We start from the raw sequence: 21,351 nt of genomic DNA, 5'->3' as shown, positions 1-21,351 counted from the left end.
AAGGGAATGACTGGAAATACGAAAAATAAAGTGGAGAGTGTAAAAATATCGGAAGTACATGACAGCAACTCCGAAAATTTGCTCAGGTAAGATATAAGCCAAAGGAAAGGATACATCCATTACAGTGGACAAGAAGTCAAAATTGAAATTTCATGAATAGCCACAAAGTTAAAAAAATCCAAATGCAAATGCAAACTTACGAAAGGCGGAAAGAAAGTAAACCAAAAATGGTAAGTGGGGGATATGTTACTCTGCGGGCTGAGATGAGGTAGGAAAAACATGTACTGGCGGAAATAGAGGGAGAATGCATAATGTAAATAAGAGACAGGGGCACATATAAGTCTGTTGAAGACAGTATGTGCTGTCCAGCACACTTTAATGGGACCATTTGTTGGAATAACCACCTTTTACAATGCGGACTACTGCAAGACATGCAGGAAGAGTGACAGTGAGGTTCTAGAAGGTACATACATGAATGCAGAGCCACACAAACTCCAGTGCTGTGACCAGCTGTGCTAGTTTTTTTCTTGGTTGAGGATCCATGACACAAACAGCCCCATCAAGGTGGTCCTATAGGTTCTTGACTGATATTAAATCTGGAGAGTCTTGTGATCAGTGGAGTAACGGAATCTCGCCCTGGTGTTTTCTGAACCACGCACGTACACTGAGATCTGCGTGACATATTGCGTTGTTTTGCTGGTAGATGCCACTGTGCTGGGGAAAAACAAACTGTTTGTAGGGGTGGACATGGTCCCCAGTGATAGATGCTTATTTGTGTCGAACCACTGTGCCTTCCAGAATGACGACATCACACAGGGACTGCCATGGTAACATTTCCCAGACCATAATGATGCCTCCTCTGGCTTTTGCGTTTGCTTTGATGTTTAACACTGTACACGCCATGTGACTGATGAAGTGAAAGACATTATTTATCTGGAAAGGCCACCTGTCACCACTGAGTGGATATCCAGTTGTGATACTGGCGTGTAAATTCCAGATTTAATCACCGATGAACAGCAGTATCATGGATGCATGAACCAGGCACCTGCTGCAGAGGCCTATACGTAGGAACATTCAGTGAGTGTCTGTTGAGGAGACACTTTCTGTAGCCTCTTGGTTCACATGGACAGTCAGCTGTTCAACAGTTGCATGTCTGCATGCCTATAGACATCTCCGCAGCAGTTGTTCACCCTGTCATTTATGGCCCATGTTACACTGCAGTTGCCTCTGCACTTGTTTTGGATAGCCCACTTTTTCCAGGCACAGTATACATTTATCATGGTGGCACAAACTTAGCCATTTTGAGAATGCTTCCAGGCTTGGCTCAACAGCAAATGGTCATGCCCTTCTGGACATCAGATAAATCACTCCATTTCCTCATTACGACAAAGACTGCACTGTTTTCTGTGTCCCCCTGACATGCTTTATATACCCTCCACTGCTAATGGTGTGACCTGCCATCTGTGAGTTGTCGCACACTGACTTGACCATGTAGATACAAAGTAGTGTGAAACTGACAATTAGTCTAATGATTTCGAAAAACTGTGTATACATACAGTTGAGGCTAATTACTATGACCACATGCTAAACAGCATGTTGGTCAAACTTTGGGGTGAAGTGCGGTCATGATCACATGTATCATGAGTTCAAGAAGTTCTTGATAGGTTCCCAGAGATGTGTGATACCAAGTGTCTTCTCAAGAGTCAGTTTCCATAAATTATGCCATTGGTTTATGGACACAGGGCTGGTGCCCAATAGAATCCTGGGTGTGTTCCATTGGGTTCAGATCAGGCACATTTAGTGGTCAAGACATTAACTTGATTTCACTGTCCTGCTCCTCAGACCAAGGTAGCATTATTCTGGACTTCTAACATGGACAATTAATGTGTTAGGAGATGCTAGAAGACATAAAGCCAGTGGGGATGCAGGTGTTGCGCAAGATTGTTCACACAGTCCACAGCTGTGATAATGCTTTCAATTACTACGACAGATCCTACGAAAGCCCAGGTGAATCTCCCCCACAGTATAATACTGCCCAACCAGTCTGCATCAGTAGCAAAGTTGTTTATATCAGTGGACTTCCCTATTAGTGCACCATATTATTACTATGAAGATTCCCTATTCATCTCTCCTCAACTCTTACCCACTTCTCTTACTACTAAGTAATCATAAATCCATCAGTCTACTCTCACTCTTGCTGTGGACAGTGGTCATAATGTTTTGGCTTATCTGTGTGTGTGTGTGTAAATTAGGAGAAGGGGGAAGGGGCGGGGGGAGAGAGAGAGAGAGAGAGAGAGAGAGAGAGAGAGAGAGAGAGAGAGAGAGAGATTATCTGGATTGAATTTTCTCTCTTTTGGTAGCTACTCTACTGTCACATTTTATTTGTTAGTATTTCTCACATAATGTTCATTGTTAACAGATACATATGGAAGATCTACGAGCAGCACACCATGGTCCATTATCAATCACAAACGGTGTTGGCGATAGTGAGATGGTTGCGAGTGTCAGCGGCATTTCAGAAGACATGTTGGCACACATGTGGGGAGGAGACACACGTCTTGGTGTTTTTGGATACACTATTGAAACAGTTAATATGCTGCTAGTGCCAATGATTAAGACTAAGTAAGTCACAACTTTTACTGTTGTTTGTTTATTTATTCACTTTATTTATCATTCAGTTTTTTGTGTGACTACCCAGGCAGGAGCTGTATAGTATTGAATAATTTGTTATACTGACTTCATAAAAGAAAAGTAGTAATTCTGTATAATCTAGGCTAGATGCACATGTAATTCTGCACTGGTTATTGTAGGGTTGTAGGACTTGACTGTATAATTACGAATTGTGTTACACTGAAAGCTTCATAACTGTTGTGAGCAACTCCTGTACCAAATGAAAATGGTTTTCTACAAGGAACCGTTCCAGTTTATGTCTGTTAGTCTGAGATCTGTTGCTTGATTGATTTTGTTTTATTGGAACCTTGTGGAGTATTCTTAAAACACAACATGTTTTGTGTAAGAAACTTCCAAGAATGTCCTAAGAACCTGAATTTGAAATGAGTCAAGTTTCAAAATGACGCGCAGAAACAGCCTCTGTAGACTACTTCTGAGATTCTCAATCTACAAATTATGGCTCGTGCTATTTTACTCCACTCTGATAAGTATCGGAATTCCTTCTTAATTGCTAAGAGGAAAGTCAGCATGGTTCCTCTTACACTACTCAGCTGTTGCTTTTATAATAGTAGCTATGTATGTAACTTTACTGAGAGCAGAGAATACTGTAAACTGCCTACATAAAAGAAAAAAACTTAAAAAATGTTTAATGTAAGTGTTAGTGTTAACTGGAATTTACATCCCTGAGCCCTAGTATTCTGATAAATTACAGAATGAATCGCTAATCAGGTACTTACTTATTTATTTACACTACATTACAATGTTGACTCTAACATCCACTAAGCTGTGGTTTCATTTAACTTCTGCTTGATTTTGTTTTCAACTGTTAAATGTAAAAATAATGAATATTTTCCCCTGAAAAAATTGGATTTTCGTGGATAGTGGAAAGAGTCGTGCTGAAATCCAAAACAGCACAGAAACAATCTAAATGAACAGACAAACATTTCTAAAAGTCAAAGGCTAGGCAATTCATTTTTATTTTGAGAAAAGCACAGACACATAGCACTTTTTACATCATTTTCAAATGTGCATATTCATGTCCACATTCGTAATAGGAAACAAAACATGTTTTTAAACTTCTTCATTATCTATGTGGTGGTTTGTCTGTCTGTGTGTGTGTGTGTGTGTGTGTGTGTGTGTGTGTGTGTGTGTGTGTGTGTGTGTGTGTTTTGCACTGTTACATTCCATCCTGGATTTTCCACTCTTAAATGGTGGTGTTAAGGGGCTATAGAAAGCCCTGTTTTCCCAATTTTAAAGTACGCTTATAAATTACGTGTTTTGTCAGAAAGTATTTTAGCTAGGAATTTGAAATTTTTACACGTTGTTTATTGGATTATTGGCTACAAATTAACAATGGAATTTTAAAAATTTGAATTCAGAGATTAATTTTTTCTATTGTAATGAAAATTCACTACTTTTGGTGCTATTTTTTAATTATAAATTCAACAATATACAGGTTTTTGGAAAAAGGCTGTGTTAAGCTATGCAGAAGGGACTGTGTAACATTTTCTGAAAATTCGAAGCAAATAAATTTGGTAATCCTTTGAGACCATGTAATTTGTGTGAAAAATTAAAACTTTTGGGAATAAAGTGACAAGGTTTGAACTAAACAATGGAAAATCCAGGATGGAATGTAACAAAACCAGAAAAGGAAAGTTGCTTCTCACCATATAGCAGAGATGCTGAGTCACGATATGCACAATTAAAAGATTCACACAATCATAACTTTTGGCCATTGAGGCCTTTCTCAGCAGTACACACACACACACACACACACACACACACACACACACACACACACACACACACGTCTGCAGTCTCAGAGATCTGAAACTACACTCTAGTTTGAATTACCTTTTTAGTGCATTCCAGGTCCACAGGATGGAATATCTTTATTTTCTGTAAGCTACTCCTCCAGCTTTCTGTTTGTTCTCCACCTGTTTACTCTGACTTGTATTTCTAGGCTATTTGCAGCCCTGTCAGCAGCCTGAAGACGTTCCTTGTCTAAAGCAAGCATCATTCGTACATGTTGAAGCCTATCTTCATTCCAATGTTTCGAAATACTTTGCACTTTACAACATTGCGATCACTGAAAGTAGCAACATCATCATACACACCAAAGTGAAGTGTTTGTATTTCAATAAACAAAGGCTTGGGGATTCTTGATCATGTAACACTATTTATACTTTCATTGGGTTTTTGAGTTTTTCCATGAACACACATCGACAGTTCAGGTGTTGCTAAGTCTCTGGAAATAGGTTTTATACATCCTTTACCACATCAGACTGACTATGTTTGAGTGTACACGTCATCAGTTGGCAAGCCCTTGTGTACTTTTAGGAAATAGGTTTTATACATCCTTTACCACATCAGACTGACTATGTTTGAGTGTACACGTCATCAGTTGGCAAGCCCTTGTGTACTTTTATGAACTGTTATCTCCTTTGGGACACAAGTAGTGATGGGGATTTTGATTGTATGAAAAAGTATGAAAAAAAAAGAGCCCAAACAGCCTCCTTCATGTCATCAACACTGTGTGTGTTTTGCCTAATAGCCATTCCATAGTAGTTCTGTATTTTCTTATTTATACTGTCAGTTAACCTTCTCTTCCCATCCAACCCTTTACCATCACTGAGTTGTTTGTTGTGAAAATACAAAGTACAGTCACCAACAAACTTTACATATTCACATACTCCTTTACCTTTAACCCAAATGAATACAGACTCATTTAGAGAGATTTTTCTCTTATTACGAGTATACAAAGACAGTGCAGAAGGCGACATATAAGCAGATTTACCAAAGTCTTTATTTGCGAGTTCTGCCATATGGTAGGTACGATAGGCAATAATGTCTCTATCAACGAAACTTTCAAGTCCAGGAACGTTAGGCACTCCCGTACCTCCGCGTACAATGGCTACAGTGAGCCAACCATTACCATGATCAAAAGTGTCATTAATGTCAATACTAAAATTAAGTCTACAACCACAGAAAACACAAGGTCCGTCGACAAGTGCAGCAGCAGCAACACACTTAACTGGTATGCGGTTCTTCTTGTCTCCAGATGTAGTGGTGAACTCAATGTTCTCGATGGTTTTATAAACTGTCTGTTTAGAACGGCGACGAAATCTCCTGTAAGGCATCGTGGCGGCGTTCAATGCAGTTGCCTGTGCAGCAGCAGCAGCAGCAGCAGCAGCAGCGCGAATGAGCCTCTGCGCGGCTCTCGCTCACTTATATAGTATATGCAGTAGCTTGGACTTAGCCCTTCTAAACAGGCAGTTTATAAAACGATCGAGAACATCAAGTTCGCCACAACTGCTGGAGACAAGAAGAACCGCATACCAGTTAAGAGTGTTGCTGCTACTGCACTTGTCGATGGACCTTGTGTGTTCTGTGGTTGTAGACTTAATTTTAGTATTGACATTAATGATACTTTTGGTCATGGTAATGGGTGGCTCACTGTAGCCATTGTACGTGGAGGTACGGGAGTGCCTAACGTTCCTGAACTTGAAAGTTTCGTTGATAGAGACATTATTGCCTATTGTACCTACCATATAGCAGAACTTGCAAATAAAGACTTTGGTAAATCTGCTTATATGTCGCCTTCTGCATTGTCTTTGTATACTCGTAATAAGAGAAAAATATCTCTAAATGAATCTCTATTCATTTGGGTTAAAGGTAAAGGAGTATGTGAATATGTAAAGTTTGTACAAGTCTTGATCCCATTTGTTTCTGTATGTGTTCAATACACTAAAATGTTTCCACTACGTCATCATCATCATCATCATCATCATCATCATCATCATCATCACCACAGGGCTTCAGTTCTTGAATATGTTCGAAACTTCCAGAACCACCGTGAATATGTTTGAAACTTCCAGAATCGCCACTACCATGGTAATTCACATATTGCACTTTATCACATGCAACAGAATGTTGAAATGTACTAGCAACACAAGCCACTTCCATTCCTCCAACACTGCCACTATAGTTAGCTGTGCAATTATTTTCATGTGTACCTTTATTTTCTTGTGGACACCTACAGTATTTAGATATTACTGCTACATATAAAACGTCCCTGTATACATACTGGTGGCAGATAGTACACAACGAAGATATGTATGTCCCCATTTATGTTGGGTATTATCGAATGCTGCAGTGAAGTCTCTTTTACCACCATTTTCTGTTACTGCCTCTTCCACAGCTTTCTTCATAGATTCTATACAGACGTCTTTTATTTTTGACCCTATAAATCTATTATAGTCCATAAACTTGGTTGGGTGATATGGAAGGTTCATCATGCCACAGATAACTGCACCTGCAGTAGCATGCTTACCAATCTTATGCAAGACATAAACATATCTTAAGGTTGTGTTCATAGATTTTGCTGCTATTTTTTTCATCTGGAGGCACTGCAACACTCTTCCAAAAGGTGGACATGTATGAACACTTACCACACTACAGTTCAGTTTCACTGGCCGGTCCTACGTGATTTTTCATAGAGTATTCGTTACCAATTTCACTACACTGAATGCATCTCACACAGTTTGCAAAGATTTCGTTGAGAACTGACACATCAGATATTTTATTTGCACCCCATTCTCCCATAAAACACTTGTACTTTTCACTAACTGAACCAAGCTACCTCTGCGAAGTACTTTTTCTCATTACAATGGGTAGGAGTACAAGCAAGGTTAATTTCACACAGTTGGTTATTGTCTTTATTGTTCACTGTAGTAACATCTACCTTTGGCTTTCCGACATTTCTCCTTTTCTTAAAAGGCTTCAGAGGATTTCTAGTCACTTTACATTTACTCATGATTATCCTTCAATAAAACAGAGGCTTCAATGAATAGAATTCATTACGAATATTTTCAGTATTACAAAACGTAAATAAACATGAAACACCCAACAATTGAGTAAACAATTTATACCGAGCTATCACAGGTTACAACACTTAATTTGTAACACTTGTTTTCTCTCACATCACTAAAATATACATGAACAGCATGTAAATTCATGAGTAAGCCATTTGACACCAGTTGAAAAGTGCCACAGTGAGCCATGCCAATGAAGAACGTATTTCAAAAATATTTTAAAAATAATTGTAGTTTTCTGAACTGAATAAATTATATATCAATTAAAAGGGGATGTCCATAGATTTTTAAAATACAAAAAGGTAAAAATTGAACATTTCATGATTTTGAACCTTTGCTGAGCCCCTTGAGAATGACATTGAGTAGTTCAGAACTTTTGAAGCCTCATTTAATATTAGAAAAAATGGAAGAGACAATGAAAGAGGAGAGGATTGGAATTAAATTGACAGTGGCTATTTGGAAAGCACAGAATTTCAGTAGGGAACTCTGTTGACAATGCGACTGCCTAGTAAACAGAAGATCCTGGGTTTGAGTCCCAGTCTGGCACACATTTTCACTAACCACTGCTGATCCCATATAAATTCCTGATGCATTGATATCAGTAGTTCTTTCCCTCCCATCTCCTTTCCTTTCCCCTCCCTCCACCCGTAATTTTCATAAGGTTTTAAGTTCTCTAATATTTTGGGGAAGATTGTTCCAAAGTCAGATTCCTGGTACAGAAAATGATTTAGAGGACATGGCAATGTTGTGTAGTGACACAGAGTATTTTACATTGTTGAGAATGAATATTTCTGCTAGGGTGTTCAAATGGCAGTCTTAAGGGTTGAAGATAAATAGTAAGGACTGCAATGATTGAGAAGAAGATACAGCAAACACAGGGTATGATAATCTCTCTGCTTCTTGGCACATAGCCATGATAATTGTTCATAGGTGGGAGTCATATGGTCGAAATAGTAGACATCATAAATCTATTGCATCCAAGCCATTGCCAGTTGCAACTGATGGGGGGTCCTGTACTAAAGAACTTTGGAGAATAGGACCACTATAGTCAGGGATGAGCAGTACAACTACTCTAAGAGTTTTCTTTTTAAGTTCAAGAAAAAATACATTTTTATATTTCTGTAGTGAATGAAGTGGTGCCGACACCTTCTTACAGACTGCAATTGTGTGTTCAATACAGTCTAGGTGATGGTTCAGAATCATCCTCAAATTCTTTTCAGAAGGGAAAGGTGATCTCTGTAATGTTAAGGATTAAAGGTGGAAGAGATTCTGTGAACTGAGGAGTAATAAATCTCCTGTCAGTGACTAAGATAAGATAGATTGCATTTTATGTGGGTTACGTTTGAAACCCATGTTGTGCATCCATTCTTATACAGCAAGTCAGCCTGCCTTTATGTTCTGATAGCTGTGCACAGATTTGTTGGACTTGCACTTGGGTATAACTTAAGTCTGTCAGCATGTAAATGATTTTTTAATGAGAGATAATAGTTGACACATCATTAACATATAATGAGAAAAGTAATGAACCCTGTACTGAGCCATGCGGGACCCATGATGCAGCATTATTCCATTATGACCTCTTTGTTCTAATCATTACACATTATTGGTGGTATATAAGATATGAGTGGAACCATTGTGCAGCACTTGAAGAAAAGGTTTAACTTTTGAGTTTAGAAGTCCAGAAAGCATGTGATAGCTTGTCCGTAACTTATTTCCATTCATCGGACACTTTCATAAAAACAGTTGTCATACTGTAATATTTCTGGAAACTGGATTGATATTCATCCAAAAGATGATTAGATGTTAAGTAATTGGTATGATGATTGTAAACTATGTATTCTAAAGCCGATTGTGAACTATGTAGTATAAAGCCGTAGATAATGCTGGAAGAATGCAAATGAGCCTGTAATCACAAGGTTCTTTGGGAGATTACTTTTTGAGTAGAGGCTTTGAGTCCTTTTCCAGGCCATTGGAAAGATGTTGGAGGTCAAAGAAAGGTTAAAAAATCACCTATTATGGGCAGTAATGGATGGACAAGGAAACTGTCTGTGTTGTAATATTGTCATGTTCTGCAGCTGCAGAATGAATTATTGCAATTGACTTCCTGACTGTGTTAAGGTTTACCAGCTGGAGAAAAACTTTTTCGTTTTAATCATGGATAGCTTTGTAATTACTTGAGTAATCGAGACACCCCTTGTACAGCCTTATGACATGCTGAATGGCTGCAAATGAGGGAAAAAATCTGCATCAGAAAGTCATTCTATCATATGGTACAAGTTGCCAAAATATGAACCACATTTTTCATGGCAATATTTATGAGCTACTTTTACAGCAATTATGATAAATCTGCAGTACACAGGGCACATGTTCAACAGCTAGGCTTCTGTACCTAAAGAGTTGAACAGAATCACAAAGTTTTAGCCTGGATGTCACCTTTGATCATGAGCGGCATTAAAGCAAAATTGGTGATTTATTCATATCAGTTGCGATATGGAAGAACTAGCTTCTACAGAAACATGGTTAGTTGCCTCACCATATGGCTTAGTGATTTGTAATTTGATACAGTTTCATGTAAGACTTATATGTATATCCTGTGAAAACTTCATCAAAATTGGAGACATTCACAAAGAGACCTTGTTTAAATTTAGGCCCCTTGATGTGAAATGACCCACTGCCTTCATCTATGGACCCAAACAAATAACTTGGAAAGAGAAGACACCTTTTTCTGCAGTAGAAGGGAGGGGGAAGTAGTATGACATTTAAAGGTCAGAAATGTGCCTTCACCAGATGTTGACACCGTCATCATCTCCATGAGGTGCTTCACAACACAACAAGCAGATTTACAAATTCTGCTGTACGGGGGAACCCTGCACAGTAATGTGTCAAACTTTGAAGACGTGGACTGTCTTGGCTCAGTTCTTTTTCACATGTCCACCATAGGTAAATGCTGGGTTTGGGTTACGCTCTACACAAGCAGTCCAGAAAATATGGGCTTAAAAATACATTTACTCAGCTTTACTGAACCATTCAGCATAAAAAATAGACACGAAGACACTGCCACATCAGTTAACATTGATCAGATGTGAAGTTTCATAAGCGATGCGTTGCAAATGCCATCAAATTGGAATAATTTTTTGCTAGTTATTTTTGTTAATAAATGACATGATTTTCTGAGTTCTTCTGACTTCATTTATTTCATATTTTTAATTTTCAGTATTAACTCAACATTATTAATGAAATAAAATACTGTATTTCTTGTCTACATTTTCTATCTTTATTTCCTAACTCATGGATTGCTGGATTTAATCATATGACCATGACACTTTAGACCATTACATTGAAAAAGGTGGCATCCATAATGATATTATTAATAGAAAATGATGTACTTTGCATGTGCCCTTTAGAATTCAAAGTAACTGCAAAAATTAAAAGGGGGGTCATAAAGTTTTAATAATTACTTCAATAAATCAAACGCCAACATTTAAATTTGCTGATGGTGTCAGTCCTGTGTTCACCATTCAATGTGAGAAATTTCTCCCAAGTGTTTCAACATTGTAAAAACAAAAGGTAATTAAAGATAAGTTCAAGAAAATGCCAAATAGAAGCATTTGGACCTTGTTGTGTAAGCAAACTAACTTGTAAAGACTAATATTAACTGATACTACAGGGAGTTTATTGGTAGCTTTCCATTTCTCCCGTCTTCCCTTTCCAACGTGCTAATGTTGTTCTTATTTTGTTTGTCCAGGAAGGAGGCACTTGGTTCTATGGGAAATGATGCACCACTTGCTTGCCTTTCACAGTTCCAGCCATTGCTGTACGATTACTTTAAACAACTTTTTGCTCAGGTACTGTTTGTGTTTAAAAACTTCCTTTAAACTAAGTACGTTTTGTACTTGTTGCTATAGTATTTACCTACAATCAATAAAATCGTATGCCAAATATCTGTGTGAACACGCATTCCCAGTCTTGTTTATGTGTCTGTCGACAATTATTTGGTGAGGTCATAACTTTAGTCCTTAAATTAGTCATATTTCACCAAGGATTTTTCATTACCATATTTTAAATGGTTTTGTTCCAGGTGACGAACCCACCAATTGATCCATTCAGAGAGAAAATAGTTATGTCACTGATGTGCCCCATTGGTCCTGAGGCAAATTTGCTCCAACCCAGTGAGAAACAGTGCCACAGGCTCTTCTTGAAACGTCCTATATTATCACTTAGTGATTTAGAAGTTATCAAGGCAACAACTCACCGTGGGTGGAAGGTAACAAATATTTATTAAATTATTATATTTCTTGATGTAAGCTGTTACACTTTCATTAATTTCTCAGATGTTTCCACATGTATAGAGGACAAGCTTATATTTATTGCTCCTTACCTATTTTTCATTATTCTAACCATTTGTTGTTCTTTGAGCAATTTTTTGTGTAAGGCAAAGCTAAAGGAAATGAGTGGAGAAATTGATAATGTTTTTGCTAAATTGTGGTTTGAGGCTAGGGCTGTCATTATTTTATGGTTCCAGTGTAGTTAATTGCTTAACAACATGTATGCAGTTGTACAGCAATACAATTAATGGGATTTGTATGATCAATGAGCAATTCATTTTTCTTACAGACAAAGGTAATTGACATCACATTTGATCGATCAGATGGTCCTGGTGGGTTGTCAAAAGCACTTGATCGCATCTGTAATGAAGCGTGCCAGGCTGCACAGAGCAAGTGCCAACTGATTGTTCTGTCAGACCGACGTGCTGGACCAGAAAGGTAATTACTGACTAACATATTTGTAGAGATTAACATTGTGGAACCACCTTCAATATTCTAGAATATATTAGAGTATGATCGGGGAAAAAGTACTCTATATGTTGTATATTTTGAAAGTTGTGCAATAAGGTTTTAGCGCTCATTTTCAAGTATGACATGAAAATAACTGAATTTAGGTCACCTGTTCTTATCAAAAACTATAACAATGCATCTGTTGTTTAAATGTCAGTTTTGGCGGTCTAGTGATAAAGTGCATGCCTGGAAACTGGGAGGTCATGGGATCGAATGGTGGTCAGACCTTGAAATTTTTCAGTCTGCCATTATCCTAGCCTTCACATTTGTGTGGTCTGAAGATAAGCCAGGAAAAACACACAATTCAGATTCCACTGTAACCTGTAGGTTCTCCTTCCCTGGTAGAGTTACTGGGGTAGGTTTTAAGGGCATGCAAGTCATCGAAGTGGCATCCATTTGATGACTTGCACCTCTTGAGCAATTCCCAGCCGATCATGCCATATGACTATTTTTTTACTGTTCAAATATTGCATTGACTTTTATTATTGTGCAAAGATGGACTGCACCTGTTAGGGGCCAGAATGTTAAAAATGTGTTTTATCTCTGATGGTGATAATTAACATTCTAATGTAAAGTTGACCTCACTTGACTTTTTGTTCAAACTGTTACATCATTCTAGACACACCTCATGGTTTTTCAGTTCATGTACTGATTACTCATTTCATTAACATTTTAATGTAGACAGCCAATGAACTTCTAGAACATAGTAAATGTCAAACAGTACAAAATAGGATTGCTTAATCCAAACAAGTAGATAAAAACAGGAGGTTTTTGCAATTCCTGTGTTATTAATCATGACTTGTATTAAGAGAAAGGGGTGGTTTTTTTCTGAGGACACATGATGATTAAGATCGTTTGCACTCACACAATTATGATTGATGAACCATTCTGAACCAAGTCTTCTGTGTGAATATTTGATAAGGCATTACCAGATTGAGGTGTTTGAAAATCTATTAATGCCAATCCCTGGTATATATGTTTGTTTATTTGCAGAAGCATATGCCTGGGTACAAAATAAAATATGTACTGAAAGATGGTAAAACTTAAGCGGAGATGAGAGCAAAAATAACACTACAGATTAAATTAAGTGATAAGTAAGAAGTGTTATATGTTACTAGATGATGCAAGATATGAGAGTTCACAATGATCTTAATGCTAAAAATACTAAAATTTTTACACATATTCAGTCTTGGTTCCATGATTATATGAATTTGTGATAGTTACAACAGGTTAAAAAATTCAGCATGTGAACAGAACAATTTATTAAGAAAATGACACCACAGCATTTGTTAAAGATATTTGGTCTTTAATGAGCAAATTTACAGTTGTTGTTCTCAAGTAGTGAAAATTTTCCTGTACAAGACAAATGGTCAAGATAGTATGACTGGTTTCATGGAATAAACATTTCTTGTCAGTGAATCAAGTATTAGTAATTATATACTGTGATGTAATCGTTAAACAAAATTAAGTCATGCTGTGCTTCAGAAAAGTAACAGACAGCAAATGGCTAATAAGGAGATTCAGTATTTGTTAATGTTTTCAATTGTAATGTTTTCAGAGTTCCTGTCAGCATGCTGCTTGCTCTGGGTGCAACTCATCACCATCTGATTGAGGAGCGTCAACGTATGAAAGTAGGGCTGATTTTAGAGACAGGAGAAGCCCGGTATGAATACAAGCAGTTAATATTAATAGAACGTGAAGGGACAACTGTGATACTCTTGAGAAACAGCAATCAGGACTTCCTAGAAACAGCAATGAGGAAGGCTTTAACTGTTTTTATTTTGTGAATTCTCAGTGAGGAATTGGAAGAACGTTTCTACAGTTGTTCCTTTCTTTTCATTTGTGAGACACATAGCTTAACTGCAACACGTGAGTTGCATTGTTAATCCTTTTCAGTACTGTGCCGAATAAATGTCAAAATGTTTACAAATGTCCTTTTTTTTTTAAAAGTAGGGAGATAACCACTTCCAAAGTAAAGCCTTTTTGCACCAAATATATGTGGTGATTTAATAAGTTCATGGAGCTCATTCAGTATCATTCTTTACTTTATAGCTTTTTGACGATCAGAGTGACTTCCACTGGTAATACTGTGTAGTCCTACCTTGCTAAGATTTCTTTCCAAAGTGGTTAAAGCACGGTTGGCATAATTTGAATTGCAAACAAAGTAGCAACACAGTTGACCTAATCTCACTGTTGACATGGAACTGCTCACTAAAGAGATATTAGGCCTCCGTGAGGTTTTGTATAATTTTGTTTGATGTATATATTGTATTCTTGACTATACTTGGCAAGCTGAGTAATCTCTGAATTTTCCAGCAAATGGAGTATACTAGCCTTTTGAGTGACCTCTCTAGATGACAGAAAGTATAATGAACTTTGCTCGCATTCAAGGCACTTTACCACTTCCTGTAGTACAAAGTTGATTTGTCATTGAAGATTGTCCTCTTCAACCCTATGTCTACTTACAGACATTTTAATAGTTCTGCACAAAATTCTTTACAAATCATTTTACTTATGTCCTTCAGTTCTTGCCCTTTTGTAAATATGAGTGGTTAAGAGGCAAATGTTTCCTCATTAGACACAAAAAAATTGCATGTGGACAGACGACATGAATGCCGGGGTTTTGTTGGACATCTACCCAGACTTTGGTTGTTTAAATCGAAACATACAGCGAACATTTTGCTATAGAGAAAGCTATAAATTTGGAATGACTGATGATAGCATTTATAGTGTTTTTATTTGGTATAACATGAGTCTAAGTATACCTATAATTTGCTAAAGAATTAATCAGAACTAATTCTTAGCTGTCATAGTAAATTTGTGTGATGTTCCAAAATTCTTATATATTACGCATAAAGAAAGGAAATGCAACCACTCACCAATGGCTGACTGATATGTTGTATATAGTGTTGTATATAGAAACAACAAAGGAAAACAGTATTTACAATAACTTTCAAGCTTCTGCTATTTCTCCAGCAAAAGTACACACATTCATAGGCACCCAAAAATACACTCCCACAGCCACAGATGTGTACATTTGAGTGTGAATGTGTGTACTTCTGGTGGAGAAAAAGAAAGAGCTCAAAAGCTAGTGCAAATACTGTTTCCTTTTGTGTGTTTCTATTCATCACACATTGACCAGTTATAGGCGAATGGTAGCCTTTCCTTTATTTTACATATTATTGCATGCAGGAATTTCCATTGTTACACGATACACAAAATTACATGCCATTACCATAATAATAGTGACAATATACACTGAGTGATATTCTTGTTTCTGATTCTGCCAGAGAGGTTCATCATATGTGTGTACTGCTGGGTTATGGAGCAGATGCAATATGTCCTTACCTCGTGTTTGAAATGGCACGCTCTCTTAGGAATGAGGGTGTTCTGGATGCTAATCTTACCGATGAAATATTGTATCAGGTAATTAATTAAAAGTGTGCCTAAATATACTCAACACTGAATTATTATTATTATTATTATTATTATTATTATTATTATTATTATTATTATTATTATTAAAATGTTAATTAGTATTGAATTGACTTTCTTTAACTGTTAGTACAATTTGCAGATAACTAACATTTTCTTATTAGCTATATTGTGAAAAAAGTTAAGAGTTAGTAGAATATATTCACTAAAGCAGCAATATGGAGAAATTATACCATTTATTGTAGCAGCGGACAATCTTGTGGGTACCCTTTTTGAACTCGGCTGCCAGCAACCTTAATCATGATCTGACTGGCTCTTGAAGTTTTAAGTTACTGTAGTTACTTGTTGCCATGTTGAGAATGAGGTCAGAATTACTGTCAACCAAATGAGGCTGTACAGATGATGATGATGGAAAAAGCACTGATTTGAAATTTGTTCTCAAATTTTTATGACAATATATGAAAAAGAGTTGTTGTACAACAAATCTACAATGGAACACATCATTTCCTATTGTTTGGATTTCTAGAATTTTTTAAAAATTTGTTTGCTGTTCACAACTTTGTTAACATTTCATTATAAACTGTTAGTTGATTAATGTGATTGATTTCATAAGCTGAAGCGGCAGTTAGGTTTTCCTAGGCTGAAAGACTGACTGTCTGACTGTAAACTCACGTGGAAAGATGACGAGACGTGGAGGGAGGGGGGGGGGGGGGGGGAGGTCGCTCATGTAGCATTTCATATGTCTCCCTGGTTATTTGTTGTCAGCACGTAGAATACACTACTATTTTGTCTGGCCATTAATGCAGAAGACTAGAGTATTATCACCTATAACTTTGAGAGATCAAAAAACCAGTTACATTCATCTGCATGCCATAGCAGAAATAAGTGACAGCATAATGTGTTCTATGGTTATGAAATGTTGGCCAAAAAGAAGTTTGAGTGCACAATGAGCTCAAAAATTAGGGTAACCACATCTTATCATGACAAGTAAACAATTACTTTTGTGATTGTGAATAATTGAGTTTAAGTATTTTGTACACTTTTGCTTGACTGCACTGCTGATGATGGTCAACCACTCCTTACGTGATGCTGCATATCATTTGTCTTTGTCCCAGAGCAAAAGGCGTCACATGAAACATTCTGTACCTAAACGGTACAAACATCAAAGGGAATGTCTGCTTTGTGTTTTTTAAATGCACATAGAACATATTACTGCATGCTGTTCACAGTCTGTGATTTTTGTGATACCAGTGGACACTCGAAATCTTTGTCACAGAAGGCATAATGTTACAGTGGTATCTTCTCAAAAATTACTGAAGGCAGGCGTATTCTTCCCTCAGCAATATTTCAGCTGAAATTATTTTCAAATTGTCCTCATACTTTTGCTGTTAAAATACATATTAATAGAAAAAGGATACTGTGTCTTAGTTTTGGATTTTGCTGCTACTATTTTGTAGAATGTTATGATTAGATGTCTACTTCTGTTTTCAAAAGACAATTAGAATGATGTATTATATGTATCTGTGGGTTATTTATACATGTGCATTCTCAATCATTTTCTTTAGAACTACTCAGAAGCTATGGATCGTGGAATAGCAAAGGTCATGGCAAAAATGGGCATTTCAACTCTACAGTCATATAAAGGAGCTCAGATTTTTGAATCCGTTGGCCTTGCAGATGAAGTGATTGATAAATGTTTCAAGGTGAGTGGTGGTGGTTGCATTCTCCAATGATATATGATGATTTATGAGTCTAATGCTTGTATATTTGATTACAAGTATGAGAAGAGATTTTTTTAATACATAGTGATAATTAAAAATAAACTTGTAGAAAGTACATTGGATGTGATTCCAATAGTGTAATGAGGATACAATAGAGTACTGAGACAGTTACAGTTTTGTGAAATGGTAATAAATATTCACTCAACTTTCATGTTAACTTGCTTCTTTGGATCTAGTGTCCCTATAACTTCTTGGCCAGGGAGCAAAATGTGACACACACTGGAAGCTACAGGGACAAACTCAATATTGGTCCAATTTATTTTGTTACCACCCTGAATCTTAGGAAAGTCAATCCACAGTCCTGTGTGTTTTGTTTTTTTTTTTTTCTTGGCCGAGTTCATTTTTTTCCCCACAGAAAATGAGTCTTGAAAATCTAAGGGATTCTGGTTCACAAGGGTGAATTCTGTAGTGCATTTTCTGTTGCCACTGTCCAGCAGAGTTAGTGTTGCGTGGTGTAGGGGTAGCGTCTTTGATTCATAATCAAAACGTCTTCGGTCCTGGGTTCGATCCCCGCCACTGCCTAAATTTTGATAAATAATCAGCATTGGCGGCCAAAGACTTCCGGCATAAGAAGTCAGCCTCATTCTGCCAATGGCCTTGTCAAAGAGGGCGGAGGAGCGGATAGAGGTTCAGGGCACTCTCTTGTCCTAGGGGTGGGAAATTGCCCCTAAAGGCGGAAGAATAAGCAATGATCAACGACATCAGGATACAGAAGGCAATGGAAACCGCTGCATTAAAGACACGTAATGTGTATCCACAGGACATGTGGCCTGTAATTGAAGAAGTGTCATGATGATCTCTCCATTGGCAAAAGATTCCGGAATAGTCCCCCATTCGGATCTCCGGGAGGGGACTGCCAAGGGGGTGGTTACCATGAGAAAAAGATTGAATAATCAACGAAAGGATAACGTTCTATGAGTCGGGGCGTGGAATGTCAGAAGCTTGAATGTGGTAGGGAAACTAGAAAATCTGAAAAGGGAAATGCAAAGGCTCAATCTAGATATAGTAGGGGTCAGTGAAATGAAGTGGAAGGAAGACAAGGATTTCTGGTCAGATGAGTATCGGGTAATATCAACAACAGCAGAAAATGGTATAACAGGTGTAGGATTCGTTATGAATAGGAAGGTAGGGCAGAGGGTGTGTTACTGTGAACAGTTCAGTGACCGGGTTGTTCTAATCATAATCGACAGCAGACCAACACCGATGACGATAGTTCAGGTATACATGCCGACGTCGCAAGCTGAAGATGAACAGATAGAGAAAGTGTATGAGGATATTGAAAGGGTAATGTAGTATGTAAATGGGGACGAAAATCTAACAGTCATGGGCGACTGGAATGCAGTTGCAGGGGAAGGAGTAGAAGAAAAGGTTACAGGAGAATATGGGCTTGGGACAAGGAATGAAAGAGGAGAAAGACTAATTGAGTCCTGTAACAAGTTTCAGCTAGTAATAGGGAATACCCTGTTCAAGAATCACAAGAGGAGGAGGTATACTTGGAAAAGGCCGGGAGATACGGGAAGATTTCAATTAGATTACATCATGGTCAGACAGAGATTCCGAAATCAGATACTGGATTGTAAGGCGTACCCAGGACAGATATAGACTCAGATCACAATATAGTAGTGATGAAGAGTAGGCTGAAGTTCAAGACATTAGTCAGGAAGAATCAATACGCAAAGAAGTGGGATACGGAAGTACTAAGGAATGACGAGATACGTTTGAAGTTCTCTAACGCTATAGATACAGTGATAAGGAATAGCGCAGTAGGCAGTACAGTTAAAGAGGAATGGACATCTCTAAAAAGGGCCATCACAGAATTTGGGAAGGAAAACATAGGTACAAAGAATGTAGCTGCGAAGAAACCATGGGTAACAGAAGAAATACTTCAGTTGATTGATGAAAGGAGGAAGTACAAACATGTTCCGGGAAAATCAGGAATACAGAAATACAAGTCGCTGAGGAATGAAATAAATAGGAAGTGCAGGGAAGCTAAGACAAAATGGCTGCAGGAAAAATGTGAAGACATCGAAAAAGATATGATTGTCGGAAGGACAGACTCAGCATACAGGAAAGCAACGGTGGTAACATTAAAAGTGCAACGGGAATTCCACTGTTAAATGCAGAGGAGAGAGCAGACAGGTGGAAAGAATGCATTGAAAGCCTCTGAGGGTGAAGATTTGTCTGATGTGATACAAGAAGAAACAGGAGTCTATTTAGAAGAGATAGGGCATCCAGTATTAGAATCGGAATTTAAAAGAGCTTTGGAGGACTTACGGTCAAATAAGGCAGAAGGGATAGATAACATTCCATCAGAATTTCTAAAATCATTGGGGGAAGTGGCAACAAAACGACTATTCACGTTGGTGTGCAGAATATATGAGTCTGGCGATATACCATCTGACTTTCGGAAAGCATCATCCACACAATTCCGAAGACGGAAAGAGCTGACAAGTGCGAGAATTATCGCACAATCAGCTTAACAGCTCATGCATCGAAGCTGCTTAAAAGAATAATATACAGAAGACTGTAAAAAGAAAATTGAGAATGCGCTAGGTGACGATCAGCTTGGCTTTAGGAAAAGTAAAGGGACGAGAGAGGCAATTCTGACGTTACGGCTAATAATGGAAGCAAGGCTAAAGAAAAATCAAGACACTTTCATAGGATTTGTCGACCTGGAAAAAGTGTTCGACAATATAAAATGGTGCAAGCTGTTAGAGATTCTGAAAAAAGTAGGGGTAAGCTATAGGGAGAGACGGGTCATATACAATAAGTACAACAACCAAGAGGGAATAATAAGAGTGGACGATCAAGAACAAAGTGCTCGTATTAAGAAGGGTGTAAGACAAGGCTGTAGCCTTTCGCCCCTACTCTTCAATCTGTACATCGAGGAAGCAATGATGGAAATAAAAGAAAGGTTCAGGAGTGGAATTAAAATACAAGGTGAAAGGATATCAATGATACGATTCGCTGATGACATTGCTGTCCTGAGTGAAAGTGAAGAAGAATTAAATGATCTGCTGAACGGAATGAACAGTCTAATGAGTACACAGTATGGTTTGAGAGTAAATCGGAGAAAGGCGAAGGTAATGAGAAGTAGTAGAAATGAGAACAGCGAGAAACTTAACATCAGGATTGATGGTCACGAAGTCAATGAAGTTAAGGAATTCTGCTACCTAGGCAGTAAAATAACCAATGACGGACGGAGCAAGGAGGACATCAAAAGCAGACTCGCTATGGCTAAAAAGGCATTTCTGGCCAAGAGAAGTCTACTAATATCAAATACCGGCCTTAATTTGAGGAAGAAATTTCTGAGGATGTACGTCTGGAGTACAGCATTGTATGGTAGTGAAACATGGACTGTGGGAAAACCGGAACAGAAGAGAATCGAAGCATTTGAGATGTGGTGCTATAGACGAATGTTGAAAATTAGGTGGACTGATAAGGTAAGGAATGAGGAGGTTCTACGCAGAATCGGAGAGGAAAGGAATATGTGGAAAACACTGATAAGGAGAAGGGACAGGATGATAGGACATCTGCTAAGACATGAGGGAATGACTTCCATGGTATTAGAGGGAGCTTTAGAGGGCAAAAACTGTAGAGGAAGACAGAGATTGGAATACGTCAAGCAAATAATTGAGAACGTAGGTTGCAAGTGCTACTCTGAGATGAAGAGGTTAGCACAGGAAAGGAATTTGTGGCGGGCCGCATCAAACCAGTCAGTAGACTGATGAAAAAAAAAAAAATTCGGAACATACT

The 21,351-nt window shown here is 37.8% G+C and overlaps 1 protein-coding gene across 1 annotated transcript in view; it reads left to right on the top strand.

Moving 5' to 3' along the window:
• LOC126101173 (uncharacterized) overlaps positions 1-21,351 on the top strand; it is a 378,608-nt gene that overhangs the window by 247,410 nt on the left and 109,847 nt on the right. Inside the window, exons 12-18 of the mRNA XM_049911872.1 lie at positions 2,420-2,622; positions 11,290-11,389; positions 11,623-11,808; positions 12,159-12,307; positions 13,938-14,042; positions 15,670-15,805; positions 17,380-17,517. Coding sequence (XP_049767829.1) covers positions 2,420-2,622; positions 11,290-11,389; positions 11,623-11,808; positions 12,159-12,307; positions 13,938-14,042; positions 15,670-15,805; positions 17,380-17,517 — 1,017 coding nt within the window. The remainder of the gene's footprint in view (positions 1-2,419; positions 2,623-11,289; positions 11,390-11,622; positions 11,809-12,158; positions 12,308-13,937; positions 14,043-15,669; positions 15,806-17,379; positions 17,518-21,351) is intronic.

Source organism: Schistocerca cancellata, chromosome 9, assembly GCF_023864275.1.
Source record: "Schistocerca cancellata isolate TAMUIC-IGC-003103 chromosome 9, iqSchCanc2.1, whole genome shotgun sequence".
Lineage (NCBI taxonomy): Eukaryota > Metazoa > Arthropoda > Insecta > Orthoptera > Acrididae > Schistocerca > Schistocerca cancellata.
This window is presented reverse-complemented; position numbering and strand designations above follow the sequence as displayed.